Raw genomic sequence first — 18,341 nt, 5'->3', positions numbered from 1 at the left:
CAATCTACCTAAGTGTCCGCATTCCAATTCTTCAGGTCCCCCCCACCCCCGCCACCTTCCCAATTAGTGCCGCAACTTTCACACAGTTATTGAGGCTGTGAGAATTCTGCAACTCGCTCTGGATCATCACCCTTTGGATCTCATCTTAAGATGTTTCAGGCCTGTACCTACAAGTATAACAGGGCCTTGTAGGGCAGCAAGGATTTAAGACCCAAGCTAATTTTTTTTTTCTGTAAGCTCTGCAGGGCAATCAGAAGCAACTATCTCACTCAAATCTCTATATTCCTCATTTCCATCACAATACTACAATGCAGCAGTCACTTGCTTGGCCAAAGGCTTTGTTTGCAATAATGATTTTTTTTTTTAAGATTTTATTTCCAGAGAGAGAGAGAGAGCACAAGCAGGGAGAAGCAGAAGACAGAGGGAGAAGCAGTCTCCCCATAGAGCAGGGAGCCCGATGTGGGACCCAATCCCAGGATGCTGGGATCATGACCTGAGCCGAAAGCAGACACTTAACTGACTGAGCCACGCGGGAGCCCCTGCAATAATGATTTCATTCTATAAGGCCATAGGTGAAAATTCAACTATTTGCTACATGGAAAACAGCATCCCACTTCCCAGTGGTCATTAATTTATCACTGCCTGTAAACTCAACTAGGTCAGTAACCAACTTCATGTTAACGTTGGCAGTCTATTTCCTGATCAAATTTTGGCACTGCCTACTTAATTAGATAAGGTTCACTGCATGACAGATACCACTCGGGCATTTCAAGCAGAGAGTGCTTTAATTCAAAGGATTAGATTATTGGTAACTTGGAGGAATGAGTCAGAAGGCCACCCCTGGTCTCTGACTTCAAATTAGTATGACCACATCTGCCATGACCGCTGTCACCATTACCACTGCCTGCGTATTACAAAAGTGGTGTCAAGATAGTGGATCACGTAACTCAGCTGCTACCAACACTGATGTCTGTAAGGAGCCCATTTATATAACTGCTTTACTCCAGGAGCATGGCATCCACCTCCCTTGCGCCTTCCAAAAATTTCACCAGTGCCTCATATTGACAAAAGCTAAATTTGTGAGGGAATCTGAGAAATGTAATTTTTAGTTCTTTAGACTCTGAACACTGGAGGAAGGAAGAAGGGAGACACATTGAGGGGACAGAGGTGGATTCATGGAACCAGTAAACATCCAGCACACTCATCTAAAGACGTGCTGGCTTTCTGAAGTAGTTAATGTTTAGGGTAGACGTTAGTATGGAAACTCCAAATCTCAACTCTAATTATAAATTAGAAATGTGTTTCCCAAATTCATCTGTCTGTTCTTTTTGCCTCACAGGCTCCCATACTCCTTTTCTTTCTGGAAAAAAGACCAGACCCCGACAGTAATAACTCAGCGTGAGGAATATGCTTAAATGTTGGCGAATGAATACAGCTTTTAAGAGCAGCTCTTTGTTCTTTTGTGACCAAATCATTTTAATTAAATTTGCACTATGAGGACTGAACTAAAAAAAATTTAAAATCCAACTGTATGTGTATAGCTGATAAACCCTAACTATATAATATGCTTATAAAAATGTAAACGTATTTGATTCCCAGATTTACTAACAAAATTGGAACACAAGCCACTTTCAAAGGTGAGGTGTGAGTGTCACTAACATAATGCTACCTCCTGAGCAAGAGACACATAATCTACCACCCTCTCATTACCAAATAGCTAGGTAATCAGTATTCCTGAAAGACTGGTTCTTAGGATAGCTTCCTCACAGGGAGGAGAAACTCAGCTTAAATATGATGCATCAGGAATGACAAGGAACGAATTTCAACTGGGTGCTTTCCTTCTTCCCGAAGGTAGATTCAAAGACAAATTTTAAAACTGAGGAAAAGAGCAACCTAACTAGCTTCTCTCAAACTGCAGAAAAGGGATCCAGGGATTCCTGGAGACTGACAGAGTATATGGACTATGCATGTGGACTGATAAATTCTCTTTACCACTCACGGTCTTGCATTTAAATTGGGAAATACCCAATAATTTCCACACCCTATCTTTTTAGAAATGGCTGTATTATTTAAATTTTCCAAGATTTTTTAGTTTTAGAATGGCTTTTAATTTGGAATATTCTCTGGATAGATGTTCAATTACAATGTGACCTTCTGATAGCTCCACGAGATTATTATAATTAGGTAGATAGATATCAAGTCATGTGTTTCAGCATGTATTTATTCTCAAAGGAGATACTACTTTAAGGACACAATCCCCGGGAGAACCTCACCTATGAGAGTGAGAAAAAGGGAAAAAATTCTCTTGAATTTCTACTGAAGACCAGATGGATTTCCAGGGAATGAAAGTATGAAGGAAATCTGCCTTCATGTGATAAAATGAAAAAGACAAAGAGAAAAGGAGACCTAAGTTCTAGGTGTTTTTTTTCTTAACAGGTAGAAAAAAGTTTAGGGACTCCTGGGTGGCTCAGTAGGTTAAGCGTCTGCCTTGGGCTCAGGTCATGGTCCCAGGGTCCTGGGATCAAGCCTTGCTTCGGGCTCCCTGCTCAGTGGGGAGCCTACTTCTCCCTCCCTGCTTCTCCCTCTGCTGCTCCTCCTGCTTGTGCCAGTGCACTCTCTTTCTCTCTCTGGAAAATAGATAAATAAAATCTTAAAAAAAAAAAAAGTTTGATTTCTCAAAGGATACAGCAAAACCTAGAGCTAAAGTTTAAAAGAACACCAAGGTGTATCTCAGATCATCCCTTACAAGCCTAAAATTCCTATTAATTAATCATCATCTAAAGACAGCTTTTGACCACCTTCTTTGTAACTCACATGCTCTTTTAATGATATATTCTAGAATCTCAGTCTTCATCTGAGTGGTTCTATATGTCAATTATAATTCTTATACCTTTGAATCCCCTTCAGGAATGTAGAGTCATATTACATCCTCCTATTTTTAAAACTTAAAAAAAAAATGTATGCCTTTGAATTCACAGCTGTGCCTTCCCTCCGTAATTTAGGAGGGAAATTAGGAAATTAGGAAGAGAATTAGGAAAACCAACTTCTCATATGATTTTGTTGTGTTTTGAAACAATGAATTTGCTTAGATTTCTCTGCCTCTTCATAACTGCTTTTCTGGTTCAGATGGTATCTGCCTAAAATACCTAAGATTAAGCATGGATTCTAAAATATACTATTAAGGACTTGCTTTCCAAGGTGACTTGTCAAAACTGCTTGCATGCTGAGGGGGCAGGTGACCAGTATCAGGAAGCAGGGGTTACGTCCCTGTGCGTGTAGCTCAGGACCTCAGCCCTGCAGCCCTATCTATCATCCAGCAGGATCCCGAGTCTACCTCCCCAGGTCTGTACTTAGCACTCCACTTGAGCTCCTACACAATCTGTGGCCATCTTTTTCTCGATAAGGACAGTATTAGGAATTCAGCTGGCTGAGCTTTAGGCTACAACAAGACATGAGCTGAGAGAGCAGGACAACTCCCCATGACGTCACATTCTCACAAAGGTCCCAATCATCAGTACACATGTAATGCCTGGACTGTTGTATTATCAGATGGATAGGGCAGCAAAAATCACTTCCACCTCTAGGTTCTCTTTCTTACTTCTAGGATAACTGAGTCGCATATATGGAACAAATCTGTAAACTAAAATATTCCCAATAAACTACAAAACACTAGATTCTATGTTCTAAAATGTGAATATAAAAGTCCACAGGAAAATATTTTTGAATACCTAGGAAATGTGTGGAGAGAAAAAGAGAATTACTGAATTAATAACTCTAAACTGAAACCAGTCATCAGTCAGTGTCCATTAGCAAAACAAAGTCAACAGTAGCACAGAAGAGAAAAAAGAAGAGATACAGTCATTAGTGATTCTACTGGAAAATGTACTGTACATGCCCTAAGGTATTTCTAGCCATTGAAAATATTTAATAAATTCCCTGTTTTCTGTGTAAGAAAACATTTCCTTAGTTAGTGACAAAGTTTTACCAAAAAAAGGATGCAGTCCTCCCCCACTGATTTTTAGGAATGAGGCATGCAACTCAGTGTGATGACTGAGAAATTATGAAAGCTGCCAGAACAGACTGCATATCACAGCTTACAGTCATCTTAGATAAAGAACCATAAAAACTGTAGTAAGAGCTGAATGATCTAATGTAAGAACATAAGAGCTCCTCCACTTTATTTTTGGAACCAAAAAAACCCACAGTATTAAAAAGTGTTAAAGCTTACATTTGAAATGACAAATGTAAGTACAGTTTAGAAGAAAATTATGTTTTATGTCTGGATCCAAAAGCTCTTCCAAAAGCAACTAATTTTTAAAGTAAAAATATGCCACCATTAAAAAAATAAGCTTTTCTCCAATAATCTTCTAGTTTCACTTCTTTTCTACAGTAGAAATTGGCAGAAAAGAATTTTAAATATTGACAACCGAATCAAATAAACATCTAGCAGATAATTTACATAATAAACTGATTAACAAAAAAAAATCATTTTTCCCACAGCAGTTGTATATTTATTGTGCTGAAATCAGGTAGCAGGGAATGAATAGGTTTGGGGAACAGTACAGAATGTTCACAAAGATTTACAAATCTTTAGTCATTACACACCGAGCAGCAAAGACAAATGGTCAGATCCTTTCAGGTCAAACCGTTATAAGTGTTGCAAATATTCTGTATTTTTCATGCCTTCGGGGGGGAAAGTGTGTAATTTTAACGCACAATAAATATTTTATAGTTTACAAAATATTCTAAAATAGTTTGTCTGCACAAACAGCATACATCCTGCACATGCAGTTTTGACATGTTGAGATACTTAGATATATTCATGCTTTTTTTTTTTTTTGTCACATTTTCTCTTTCTGTAATGATCCCTGGTCAACGTCCCTTAACAATTTAACCTATGCAATAAGACAATGTACAAGTTCTCTTTGCTAGTGTATTTCCAGTTGTTCACTTATATTACACGAAACACTTCATTTGTAAATAGTAAACTTCATTTTCTGGTTCTGCCTACTCTTACTTTTATTCATTTTGTGTCTTAACAATTAACACCTTGTAACAATCACACACTAAATTTAATGATCTTTAGCACCAAGGAGTCAAGAATATTGCACCAAAATGGGTTTATACTTCATATCTAGTTAATAAATAAGATCTTGCAACTTTGTCATAAGGAAAATATCACTCCAAAATTAAACACATTGAAAGAGAAGGATAGTTTCCCAGAAAAGTTGGGTGTATGCTATTTGCAAAAAAAAAAAAAAAATACTAGTGGATTCGAAAGTTAATATTAAAATTTACATTAGAGGACTCCTTGATTTTTTAATTAAAATTTATTTAATTTTAAATGTTCTTTCCAACAGAAGAGGTAGGTATATTTCCACATACGAAAAATCGGTAACAGCCACAAATCAAAACAAGGAAAGCCTGATAAAAATCAACATACTCTCTTCTAACAGCACGTAAATGTAACTCTTTTATGATGTTACTAATAAAGACATAAGTTGTTTCATGTTCCAATCAGACAATAATCTTAATTTTCATAATATATTTCTGATAGTAATAGGAGTATTGAAAGGCTGCCTTTTCATCACAAAAATTGTTTCCCCCAGTGATTTGTGCCGCAAGTCATGGTGACCTTTGGGTCGCTAGACAGGATTTTACTGTAATTCTTTCTTATTTTCACCAACACCATCATCATCAAGCCTCTAAGAATCTACAGAGATCATCAGATTTTTTAAATTTAATTACAACCAAAAGGGTATATTCAGACTAGAGGTGGAGAGATTCGACCATTCCAGTCAGCAAATGAATTCAAATGTGCAAATTTTTAAGTATCTACAGTTCCAGCTTTGGACCAGGAAATATAAGGTAACTGATTGTAATCAGTAGGTAATAGTAATTTAGCCAAAAAATTCTTACTGTGTTTCTGTGATCATCAGACTGAAGAATGACTGTATATAAGATACATGAAAAATCTCATGCATTAGACAAACGGATGTGAAAAGAGGGAGAGCCTCCAAAGTCACATAATGATTCCTTTGGTCTGGACAACATCAAGGCTAATAAAAAAATGTTTAAAATAAAACTTCATAAATAAAACATCTGGGCATTGTATTTAACGCTTTACTCTATCTAAAGGTTACTAAGACATAGAGCACATTTGCCTTTTTCTCCCCACCCCCAAACCCTCATTTGCTTCTGTTTTCCCTGAAATTTTATATGAAACGGGAGATTCCTCACTGTCAACAACAGTTAAGGCCCAGTTCAATTTACTCTCCTTTTGCTTTTCCATTTTTCTGCTTTTTTCCATTTTCTATCACTAGTTGTTTCTCTGATTTGCTCACACCATTTGCGGAAATACCATTCACAGCTGTTTTCCCAGTTTTTGCTTTCTTAGGCTCTTTGTATGTCCGAACATAGAAGTTAAGAAAGAGAAATATGAAGCTGATCGCGTAGGCAATGAGGGCCCAGTGCATCCATTTTGGGAAGGGGCAATCCGTGTAAAGAGACAGTGCTGTGTGTCCAATGGTCACATGGAACTGAATCTGAAAAACAAAACGATGTAGGAATAAGTAACTTTCAACACCACCAGAATCTTCTATCTCGCTAAGATAGGCCTGAATCCTGCCACACCATCCCAAGCTCAGTAGACTCCAGCTCCCTCTCATCCACCAGGTTGCAGCTCAGATGTCACCCCCTCAGCAAGGGCTTCCTGCCTGCCAGGACAAAGGAACTCCATCCAGCTGGCCCTCTCAATCCCATTAATGAGGGCTCTTTTCTTTATAACAAAACTATCTGGAATTCTTAACTTCTTGGTTGTCCATCTTCCCACTAGTATATAACTTCAGAGGGTATGGCACTGTGTTGCTCCCTGAGGAGTCCTTGGCACGGGATTTGGATTAAATGAGTATTTGTTGGGTAATAATGAATGATGTCATAAATGAGAGGGACTATCAGTGGCCTGAGAGAATAGTACCATACACTCTTTTTGATATTTGTTTTCCTCCCACATTTAAGACTGACTTCTTTCCACAAAACTATCAGCAGAATGGTACATATACTTTTAAAAATGAACCTATCAAAAGGGTTCATTATTTATTTCTTACAAAATAGCACACAAGTAAAACTGTATTTGAATTAACACTATCCTTGGGGCACCTGGGAGCTCAGTCAGTTAAGTGTCCAACTCTTGATTTCAGCTCAGGTCATGATCTCATGGGTCATGAGATCAAACCCCATGTAGGGCTCCATGCTCAGCACAGTATCTGCTTGAGATTCTCTCCTTCTCCCCCTCTACCCTCCCACCCACCCCCCCTGGCTCCGTGTGCTTGCTCTCTCCCTCTCTAAATGAATTAACACTATCCTTTACAAATTAAGATTCTTGGTGGAATTTGGTAGATATTTAAGTGCAAAAAGATTCACTTTCAACTTTAAAAGTTTGTAAAAGAAGAAAAGTCAAAATTAAGATGCTTTGTAACTCAGATAAAACAAATCAGTTGAAATTCCAATATATTAATAAATGATTGGTTCTCAGTAGAAGAATTATGAATTCCACAGGTTAACAAGGGTTAACTTTTTACAAGATTAACTTACATGTTTAACTGTTGTGAGAACTTCTGGCTTGGAAATGTTCTACTTTTCATGAAACTAAGATCCTATTTGGAATGGGCAATTGTGTTTTCTCTTTTAAGCATAGCATTATCCATATTAATTATTATATTAAATATGATTAAAATAATTTATTCCACATAAACCCCAAATTTAGATCAGACTAAAACACTTTAAATTCTCCATGGCAAATCCAGATTTTAAGAACTTTTGATTTCACAATGGTTCTTAGAACCTAAACCACCAAGAAGGTTATGCATATCGGTGTGATTGAGTATGGCGTCACTCAAGGAAACTTAAGTGAGGACTCCAACAAAGTAGATTAAAGAGTTCAGATGACTTTTGTCATTTCTTCATTTTCCTGTGCCCATTTTCTAATTACTGAGAGAAATGAATTACACAAACTATATAAACAGCTTACACAAAAACTGGAGGAAGCTTCCTGTAGCATTTTAGTTACAAATGAATCTTTCCCACCCAGCATTCCCCAAAAGTTGTGTTTCCTGTTCAGCCAGCCAGCTGTTTAGCAACTTAAAGCAGAGATGAATAATATTTCCAAATGTGATTCCACTGATAAATTGTGCACATGCTATGATTACAGCAAATTATAATAAATTCCAAGGCTTGAAGAATAGCTACCAGGTTGGTTCGGGATTTCCAGTTTGATGACTGGGCTAGCACCTTGCTTGAATGTCTCACTGAGGTAGGCAGATGCTACAAGAAGTCCCACCAAGGGTATGTGCTGAAAATCGTCTGCTCTAAAGGCCAGCATTTGAAAATACCTAGCTCTGCTCTCTAAAGACTGTGTATTAGAGAATTAAGAGGCATTCTCTTGTCTTCGTTCCCTTCCTTTACCCCACCCCTTCCTTGGTTGTGTGCCTTCTCTCCAACCTTTATATCCTAAATGTATGGGATCTGTTAACAAAGACTGAAAAATGGAATAGAAAACAAAATTCAAACAAGAGCAGGATGAAGAAAGCTAATAATAACTTTTTAAGTTAAAAAAATCACCTGAGAGAGAACTTATATTATTTTTCCGGTCATATATGAGTCTATATACTTTATGGTGTGCTTAGACCTTGACTCATCCATTTCACAGATACTTTTAAAGAACATTTGTCTTAGACAAGAGTTGTGTTTAGTCTTTTAAGAACATTAAAGAAATTAGCGGCAGTGATAACTAGGTCTATGAACAAGAAACTCAGAGCCAAGCTGACTCAACTCCCACTGCTGGAGCACAGAGAAAGTCAACTTTGTAACAGAAAACTGTTGAGGATAACTCAGCCCTTTAAAATTAGTAAATTCAAATATCTGCAGTGTTTTGCCAGAAGAAACTTTAGAAGCATTTAACTCACCAGCTGCAACATAGTCAAGTATCGTTTCCACCAAAGATACTTCTGGATCCATGGGCCAAATGCAGTTAACCCATAGTATGAGTACATAATCACATGGATGAAGGAGTTCAGCTGTGCTCCAAAAAATGCTTCAGAAAAACAGAATTACAAGATACAGAAAACTTTAATAGGCTATAAACCATCTGGACATAAAATAAACAAATCCACATTATTTTCTAACATTTAATCTTGAGTACAGATTAGGAATAAAAATTATAAAGCAGTAGTGATGGAAAAGACTTCTCTTCAGATCATGTTAGGTATTTTTAAAGTTTAGACTCAGGCTTTTAGGATATAAATAAAAATGAGTGTTCTTCAAATGCAAAGAACTTTCACAGTGGCAAGTTTCTAAATGGAGTACCTCAGTGACTTAAGTATGCCATAATATAGAACTATTGCCTATATTATTCATGCTATTATGCTGGGGGGAAAAGTCATGGTACATATAATTGTTTAAATAGATTTTTAATGGGGCACCTGGCTAGCTCAGTTGGAAGAGCATAGGAATCTTGATCGTGGTGGGGATCGTAAGTTCAAGCTCCATGCAGGGTATAGAGATTACTTAAAAAAAATAATAATAAAATAAAAAGGACCTTTTAAAAAATAGATTTTTAAAGCCTCATTATTGCCTTTAGATGGCATACCAACATATCAACATAAACATATCAACGACGAAATAGTACTTATTTCTTAGGTTTCTAAACAGTTTTAAATGAAAATAGAAGGTGAGCTGTACTATCATAATGACCCATACCCTGGGTCCCCAACAGAGAAATTGTTTCCAGCTCAGTGATGTAAATCATCTTCAATTTACAGGCATCTGAAAAGCTGAAGACATATTTTGACCAAACTACGAATTTAGATCCTCTTTAACAAGGCTATTTACAATTTCCTTTGAGTAAGAACCAACAGGTTCATTTAAGGCCCCTTTTAGAGCAAGAGTGGGCTCTGGGCTTGGACTGGAGATGGACACTTCAAATTGAGAAGTTAAAGCTTAGTATCCTTTGTCTTTTTTTTTTTTTAATTCATTTATTTAAGTAGGCTCCACGCCCAGTGTGAACCCAATGTGGGGCTTGAACTCATGACCCTGAGATCAAGACCTGAGCTGAGATCAAGAGTTGGATGCTTAACTGACTGAGTTACCCAGGCACACCTAGCTCAGTGTCCTTTGAATCAGAACCACTATACCTGCTCCCCATCAAAATATTATTTGCTACATTTAAGATTAGTTTATGCTTATCTGAGGCAAATCTTTAGGTATTTAAGTAGCCACAGATAAAAAGCCAAAACTTTACTTTCCTCAAATTTCTTTTTTTCTTCATATTTCTTTAAAATGAAATTAACAAAGAAATAATTAACCATGAAAGCAAGTTAAAGACCAAGTCAAATTTCCAGCTTCTCATTACTTTTCCACCCAACACACATACATGATTTAATATATGCAGATATGTCCCCAAATGCTCACCTTGTCCCCCTGCGACCCACTTAATTCCAATCCACCACAACGTAAACATTGTACAGTGATGGTATACATGAAGGAAAGAGACTTGGTTGTTTTTCTTCCTCAGGATAAAAAACACTGTGTCCAAATACTCAACCCCTTTAGATACAAAGTACCACCAAAGAGCAGCAGCTATCTGTAAAAAGAAAGGAAAAAGCATGTTATAAACAGCAGAGTGACACTATCCTATGGTTTTCTATTTATTGTTAAGTTAGTCCTAAACAATCTTTATTGCATAAAACGTACAAGGCACGGAATCATTTTTGCCTAAGTGGGTGTGAAACCTAGGCGTCTATCCATGGGGGAAAAATAGGAAAGAAAGAATCCAAGTCTACATTTACCCAGTGGCAACAATTTAGAGAAAATATTTAGTCTTTTACATAGCTAGATGTCATGAAGTACCAAACTGCTGAACATAGAGCTACAAACACCTTCACACTGCTATGTTTCTCAATGCGGCAGAAAAACCGAGATATTTACTTTTTAAATGTATTTCAGTTGTTCATGCTTAGCCTGTACTATTCCTCAGATATTCCTGCAAGTATGTGTGCGGGACCTGATCTTTGTGGGCTTCTGTCTCTCACTTTAACATGTGCAACAAAGTAAATACCTAATCACAGTACTTTGTATAGGGCGGTAAAATCTTTAAAGTGGTAAGTTAAGACATACAAACAAACAAAAATAACAAATATTTCCTAGGTCATAAATATAATCCTACTTACATGAATAAGTCTTTTCTTTTCCTGGGCTCTAATTAAGACACCAGATGGTACAGAAAGATTATGTTACATGCTGAGATTAAGGATCCAAGGATCCAGTGAGAGGTGACCTCTGTAAATGTTTTAAAATGTTTTACAGGAACCCTATATAAGAGTAACCTAAACTCAACATTTTTTACATTAAGTACTTTCTATGATGTGTGTCCTATGTACAAACAACAAAGAAGACAGTATATAACTGACATCTGTTTATAAATCCTTGTATGTCAAGGGTGACTAGAAAGTAAAATATAACATTATATTACCAATGGTTTATTTTTCTGCAAATTAATAAAAACTGAGTTTATACCTATACAAATTGTGCTTTGCTTAACTTACTAAACATTACATAGTTTATACAACATTTGTTTTTCCTCAGACTCTTAACAAATGAATTAGACTCTCTTTATTAGTTTCTACTTTGACCCAAAACACAAACATCCAAAATGTCATCTTTACACTAAACATGGAATTTTTTTGCTCTTAAGTACTGCATTCTAGTAATCCAACACGTACTCACTCTCACACAATCAAACAGGACACTATAGCTATGAAAACATTTTCAATTATGTACTGTTTAAAGAGAAGCATAGCTTTACTGACTCAACACAATCCTATACTTTACCACTCTACGAAAGTATGTCTTTCAGAGGGGGATTACAAAATTAAACTCACTTCTACTGATTAAATGGTATTTTGAATGTACTTACCCTAACTTCATTAACATTATCAGAATAATCCACACTCTGGCAAATATAGCTGTATCCTGCATTATATGATCCCATGAATAACTGGGAAAAAGGAGAATAATATTTAAAATAAAGTTTTAGTAGATACAGAATTTAAAAACACTAAATACAACATGCTACCTTTCAGATTATTTTAAAGAGCAATTTTGTCTAAAAAAATTGAAATGCATTAAACATTTAATGTGTTGGAGTTTCTAAAATTTGTTATGTCAATTTATTCTAAAATTGAAATCTAAATTAAAAATCACGTGTAACTCTTGCACTGAGACTTCAACTCTTATCTACTTTATAATAGTAAGAGAAATTTTGATTAACCATGACTTGGATCTAACAGTTGCATTGATTTCTATTCTTGATCCAGAGTGGTTTGTATCTAACAAACAATGTCAAAGTATCCAAATAAATTAAAGTTTTTATGAAGTTGAGATTGTATAGACTAAGTTGTCAATTACAGATTTCTTTATAGGAGAGTAGTGCTTCTTTTCCTAGCATCACCAGTCCAGTTCTCTGGGTTCATACACAATTTTAATGAGGAGTCTCTTGGGAAACAAATTCCTTCCACTTGGGAAACAAATTCTTTCCACTCTTACAACTTAAAAAATGCCTCTGTCAATCTAACCTTTAGGATTTCTTTTCAGAATGTCATGAGGAACTTGCTGGAATCCAGAAAAGCACAGGTGATTAGCAGCAACCGTGTATGACAGTTAACTCATTTTTGTTCCAACCCGAAATACAATGACATTTGTAATAGGATTTAACTCAAAATCAGTATTTTACATCTACATATTTTGATCAGTTACCAAACCTGAAAATGCTGCATAAGAATTATAAATAAAGGGGCGCCTGGGTGGCACAGCGGTTAAGCGTCTGCCTTCGGCTCAGGGCGTGATCCCGGCGTTATGGGATCGAGCCCCACATCAGGCTCCTCCGCTATGAGCCTGTTTCTTCCTCTCCCACTCCCTCTGCTTGTGTTCCCTCTCTCTCTCTGGCTGTCTCTATCTCTGTCAAATAAATAAATAAAATCTTTAAAAAAAAGAATTATAAATAAAGAGCTACAACTACTTACTACTTAATATGTGCCAAATGCTATGAAAAAATTCACTTAACTCTGATCAAGGGGCAGGTACTTATCCCCAGTTTACAGATGGGGAAAATAAGTCTCAGAAAAGTTAAATAATGTCTACTGCCAGTTAATAACGGTTATTTTGGAATCCAGTGTGTCTGTTTCAACATTCCATTTTAAACAACTGTCCTATACTTTCCATATGTTTCAGATTTTTGTGATCCAAACATGAAAAATGTCAATAAAGTAAAATTTACTTTTAGAATAGCCAACAGTTATCTTGGGATACAATATTACAATGATGGTTTTACATATTCTAATTTCTTAGTTTTCAATGACCCTGGGGAATAATAAGGTGACTTTAGTAACCCTACCTCTCTGAAGATAAAAAGGTTAAGCAAAACCATTCCAAAATTATAGAAAATGAGCACTAAACGCATCTGGAAAGGTTCTCGGTCCTTCATCCATTTTGGACCCAGCCACACGAACAGGAGATAAAGAGTACTTATACAAAGTGTAGGCCATGGAGACTGCATCAGAGGCCAATTCTCCACACGTTTATCTACAGAGAACAAAATAACATTAAATTCATTAAACAATAAATTTGTTTGGAATGAACTTGTTAAGAATTATAATATTTCAACTTAGCTATTTTCCTAATTTGACCAAATGTAGGTCCATTTTTCTTTGAGTCACAACAAAAATACATGGCATTAAAACCAAAGAAATGAGACCAATTCTTGTGAGTAGCTTTAGAAAATAATGTTTCATTACATACAGCACACATTAAGTTTTATAGAGACCTAGAGAACACAGACCAAAAATAATCCTTGTTATAAATATAGGACAAGTTGGCCATGAAAAGGTAATGAAAGACTTCACAGACAGAAAATAAATATTTTAAGGAGAAACTTGTCTTTCATATTAAACATGTGAAATGTATCAGTACAGTTTGGAAGCTGTTCTCTCCTTGCTTAAAGCAGGAAAAGAATAGTAAACTGAAGAGGTAGAGCAATGGAAGCCATTCCCTGGAATATTTTTGGATACTGAGGACAAGAGTACAGTTATATTTGGGGAAAAAAATTAGGGGGATTACAGTTCTATGATTTCTTTAAATGGAAATCACCATATTCAAGACATTTTTTTTCTTTGATAGCACAAGCCTATTTAGCCATGAATATAACCAACTTATATCCTTTTATCTAAAGCTATAAGCATTTACCTCATATATGTGTAAATATTTCATTTAATGAGTCAACTGTCCTTAATATTCAAATATGCAACCTTGAATCAATTCTGTAATAAGAGTTCTGCCACAAGTAACATTTCTAAGAGAAGAATGATAATGAAATATAGGGCTAACAAAAATTTATTTTCTAATACATTATAAAAAGGTTCTGAAATTTATATTTCTAAAACCTAAACAGCATTTTATAGGTTGTGAATCTTATATCTAGTTTATGCTTGGTAATACAAAAACATTTCTATGTTCTATGCTGAGGAAAAGAATGTATTTTTAAAACAGCAACAACAAAAAATCCTACCTTTCAGTCAGCTCCTAAGACCTAGCCTAAATGAATTCAACTTAATTGCTCATTACAATGTCCCACCATTTAAACTGTCAGTTTTACTAAAAATACATATGCAGAATAACTGGATTAGATAATTAGGTTTCAAAATATCTTACTTAAAATTAGTCTGTTTCTATACACTATTGATATAAAATAAGATAATAGGAAGGAAACAGAAATGGAACAATGTTTAATCACAGTCTCCAAAGTCAGGAAGTGACATAACTATGGTTTCTATGAAATAAGAGTTGTTACAAAGATGCACTAGTGACTTAAAAGAAAAACACATATGAAAACAAGAAAAAACAAAAACTGACTTTATTTCAGAGTTTACAGGAGAGGCTTACTATCTATTCATGGAAATAATGGTTCTGTCACTCAAATCAAAACATATTGCAGAGTTAAAAATAAAACACAAGAGAGAATAATCCTCTTGTGAGAGGGTGTGGCTTAAAAGATGAGTGGCTGACTTTTATTGAAGGCATCGTACCACTATGGTCTTATAACTGATTGTTTGCTTTTCTTTATTACTGCCCTATTATCCTGCTATATATTTCTCTCTGATAAAGTCTCCCTTAAAACACAGGGTATTTATCTACTTAGATATTTATTTTCTATAGGAAAAACACTTAAGACAAACTCCTAAATCCTAAAGTCCTGCTCTACTTATTTTAGGAACTAGAGAAGGAGTAGTTGTGGCTTCCTATTCCTATCCAGAAACTAGAGAGTAGACACTGTTTTTTCCATGCGTTTGATACAAAGAGCAAAAGGATTCTGTTATCATGTAACAAAGAAAGGAATATAAATTCATCAGTAAGGAGATTCTAATTTCTAATATCACAGATTATATCACACTCTTTTTTTAAAAAAGACATTTAATTTAGAGAGAAAGGAGAGAGCACGTGCGAGTGGAGGAAGGGGCAGAGGGAGAGGCAGAGAGAGAAACCTCAAGCAGACACCTCACTGAGCATGGAGCCCAACATGGGGCTCAATCCCATGACCCTGAGATCATGACCTGAGCCAAAATCAAGAGTCGGCCGCTCAACCAACTGAGCCGTCCAGGTGCCCCAGTTCTATCACTCTTAATCACACACAGAATTCCTGCTGACTTCAAAGTAAGTTCTGAGCAACAAGTAGAAAAAAATGAGAGAAACAGGTCCAGAAATTTTCCCAAAATCAAGAATAAATAAAAATGCTCATTCTTTTTGATATACAGTGTGGTTTAGCTCATGCCATTCTCTCCTTCAACAGAGAGTTTAAACACGGAACTCAGAAAGTGAGAGAAAGAGACATGAGTAAGAAGCTGAAGATCTGACAATATGAAACACTAACAGAGGCCAATAGAAAAGTAAAAAGGTAGAGGGGAGTAGATAAGAAATAATAGATATTAGAAAAAGCATTCTAGACTCTATCAGTAAACAGATGGGCTGAGTTTTAATATCAGCTCTGCTAGTGTGCAGAGGACTTAAAGGGCACAATCTGTCCTCATCCCTTCATCTGTAAAACCTGTTGGAGAGAAGGGGAATGAGTTTGTGCTTCTCCAACTTGAATGAGAAAAAGAATCACAGGGGAGAGGGGCATAGTTAAAATGCAGGTTCTGACTCAGTAGGTCTGGGGTGTAGCCCATTCTTAGGAAGATTCTGCATTTTCTAGGAAACTCCAACTGATACTATGTCAATATTCCATGGACCACCCTCTGAGTAGCAAGAAACTAGACAATCCTCGGGGTTTTTTTTTTTAACTTTGGAAAATTGTTACTTTTAAAAATGATAATTAGGAGGAAGAATGGAATTGACGGTGAGGAAAACTGGATCCAAAAAATGGGCAATCTTCATTGGCCAGGGGACCCATCGTGCACACAAGTTCCTGCACATTTCTGCTCCACCATGGCACTCATCACACTGTCCTGCGACCTTCCCGGAAAATGCAATCCCCCTGAAGGCAGGGGCTGGGTTTCTCAGTTGTGTACTGCAAGGCTTATCTGGGTGCCTAAACAACATTTGATGAGTAAATGATGATTGGGTAATTTTTTTCATATTAGTCCTTTATTCTCTAACCCTTCAAATAAAAGTCAACAGTATATTTATTGATATTCCAGGTTTCTTTGTCCAACAACCTTTTCCTAAAGCTCTTCCCAGATCCTCCTTTATGCTCACATACAACTTGAATCTGATATCAACAACACTTCAGTCCAGTATTTAGGGGGTACATGTGTGCTCTCTCCATAAGGCTCAGTGTCTTTACTTCATTGCTTTTCCCAGGGACAAAAGGCAATGCCCCCATTTCTTTCTCCAACAGTGCAAGTCATGCATTGCATCAGCAACCACTTAACAAAACCCTGTCTTCAGCCTATAAAAGGCCACAGTTCCCACCATCTCTTTCTCAGATTAGCCCTTCCAGTTCACCAGAGTCGGAACGCTCTTAAAACTTCCACCTCCAGAGAGCATTATGGAAGCTGTAGTAACTGTCAGCTCCCTGAAGCGCAGTATCACAGTCCCATTCTGCGATGATATTCGCGCGGTATTTCTCCATGTCTTTGCAGTTATTTGTGTCTTTCTAAGTTTGCATAAGTTTTTCTTTAGTACTTCTGACAAGATTCGAATATCCAAGCTTCTTTTACTTGTTTCCTTTTCCACTTAAAAGGACTGAGTAAGTCACTACAGTGTCACACAATGATATGAAAATTTACCATTAATAACGGGTTCCCCCACAAGTCTTGAACAAAAAAAAAAAAAAAGAAAGAAAGAAAGAAAAGAAAAGAGGAAAAAATGTGGAATTGTGGAATTAGGATAGTAAAGGAAAATCATGAATATTGAAATTTTATGTATTTTATATAACTCTAAAATAATGAATTATCCAGCCTTTCATGAACTCACATGTTTCAATAACATATTTTTATGTGTTGCCTTTCTTCAAGAAAGATGTGTGTATTTGCTTAGATTTCCCTCCCAGTTTTATTGAGACATAATTGACAAACTTCAGTGTGTAAGTGTAAGGCGTACAGCACGATGGTCTGATATACATATATTGTGAATGATTACCACAATAGGTTCAGCTAACATCTATCTTCTCATACAGATACAACAGGAAAAAAAAGAAAGAAGAAAAGAACAAAGGGAAAAAAATGTTTTCCTTGTAATGAGAACTCTTAGGATTTACTCTCAGCAACTTTCCTGTGTATCACACAGCAGTGTTCTACAGTCATCATGTTGCACAGTAGTACATCCGGGGGCTTATTTAGTTTCTAACTGGAAATTTGTACCTTTTGACCACCTTCCTCCAACACTCCCCACTCCCCTCCACTTCTAGTAAGGACAAATCTGATCTCTTTTTCTACGAGTTTTGTTTGTTTGTTTCAAATAACATATTTCAAGGGTAAATTAAATCTTCTATTCATTTGAGTTAAACTGAATGCAAATATAGATTATGCACATTAGAGTAAAAAGAAGACATATTTCCAGTATACTGTCAGTATCTGAATTCTACAGTTATTTTTTAAATATTTATTTATTTATTTATTTATTTATTTATTTATTTATTTATTTATGCGAGAGAGCGTGTACAAGTAGTGGGGAGGGGCAGAGGGAGAAGCAGACTTCCCACTGAGCAGGGAGCCTGACTGGGACTCTATCCCAAGACCCTGGGATCATGACCTGAGCCAAAGGCAGATGCTTAACTGACTGAGCCACCCAGGCAA

The 18,341-nt window shown here is 36.3% G+C and overlaps 1 protein-coding gene across 1 annotated transcript in view; it reads right to left on the bottom strand.

Annotated features, from left to right (window-relative positions):
* Nucleotides 1–5,311: 5,311 nt before the first annotated feature.
* Nucleotides 5,312–18,341, bottom strand: part of ELOVL4 (ELOVL fatty acid elongase 4) — a 30,239-nt gene continuing 17,209 nt past the window's right edge. The window contains exons 2-6 of the mRNA XM_045805407.2: nt 13,448–13,635; nt 11,972–12,052; nt 10,468–10,639; nt 8,964–9,091; nt 5,312–6,545 (exon numbers count right to left, since the gene is read on the bottom strand). Of these exons, the coding sequence (XP_045661363.1) occupies nt 6,270–6,545; nt 8,964–9,091; nt 10,468–10,639; nt 11,972–12,052; nt 13,448–13,635 (845 nt within the window). The 3' untranslated portion in view covers nt 5,312–6,269. The remainder of the gene's footprint in view (nt 6,546–8,963; nt 9,092–10,467; nt 10,640–11,971; nt 12,053–13,447; nt 13,636–18,341) is intronic.

Source organism: Ursus americanus, chromosome 29 (genome assembly GCF_024610735.1).
Source record: "Ursus americanus isolate L20-20 chromosome 29, mUrsAme1.1.p, whole genome shotgun sequence".
In the NCBI taxonomy this organism is placed as follows: Eukaryota; Metazoa; Chordata; class Mammalia; order Carnivora; family Ursidae; genus Ursus; species Ursus americanus.
The sequence above is the reverse complement of the archived record's forward strand: the minus strand, read 5'-3'. Positions and strand labels throughout refer to the sequence as shown.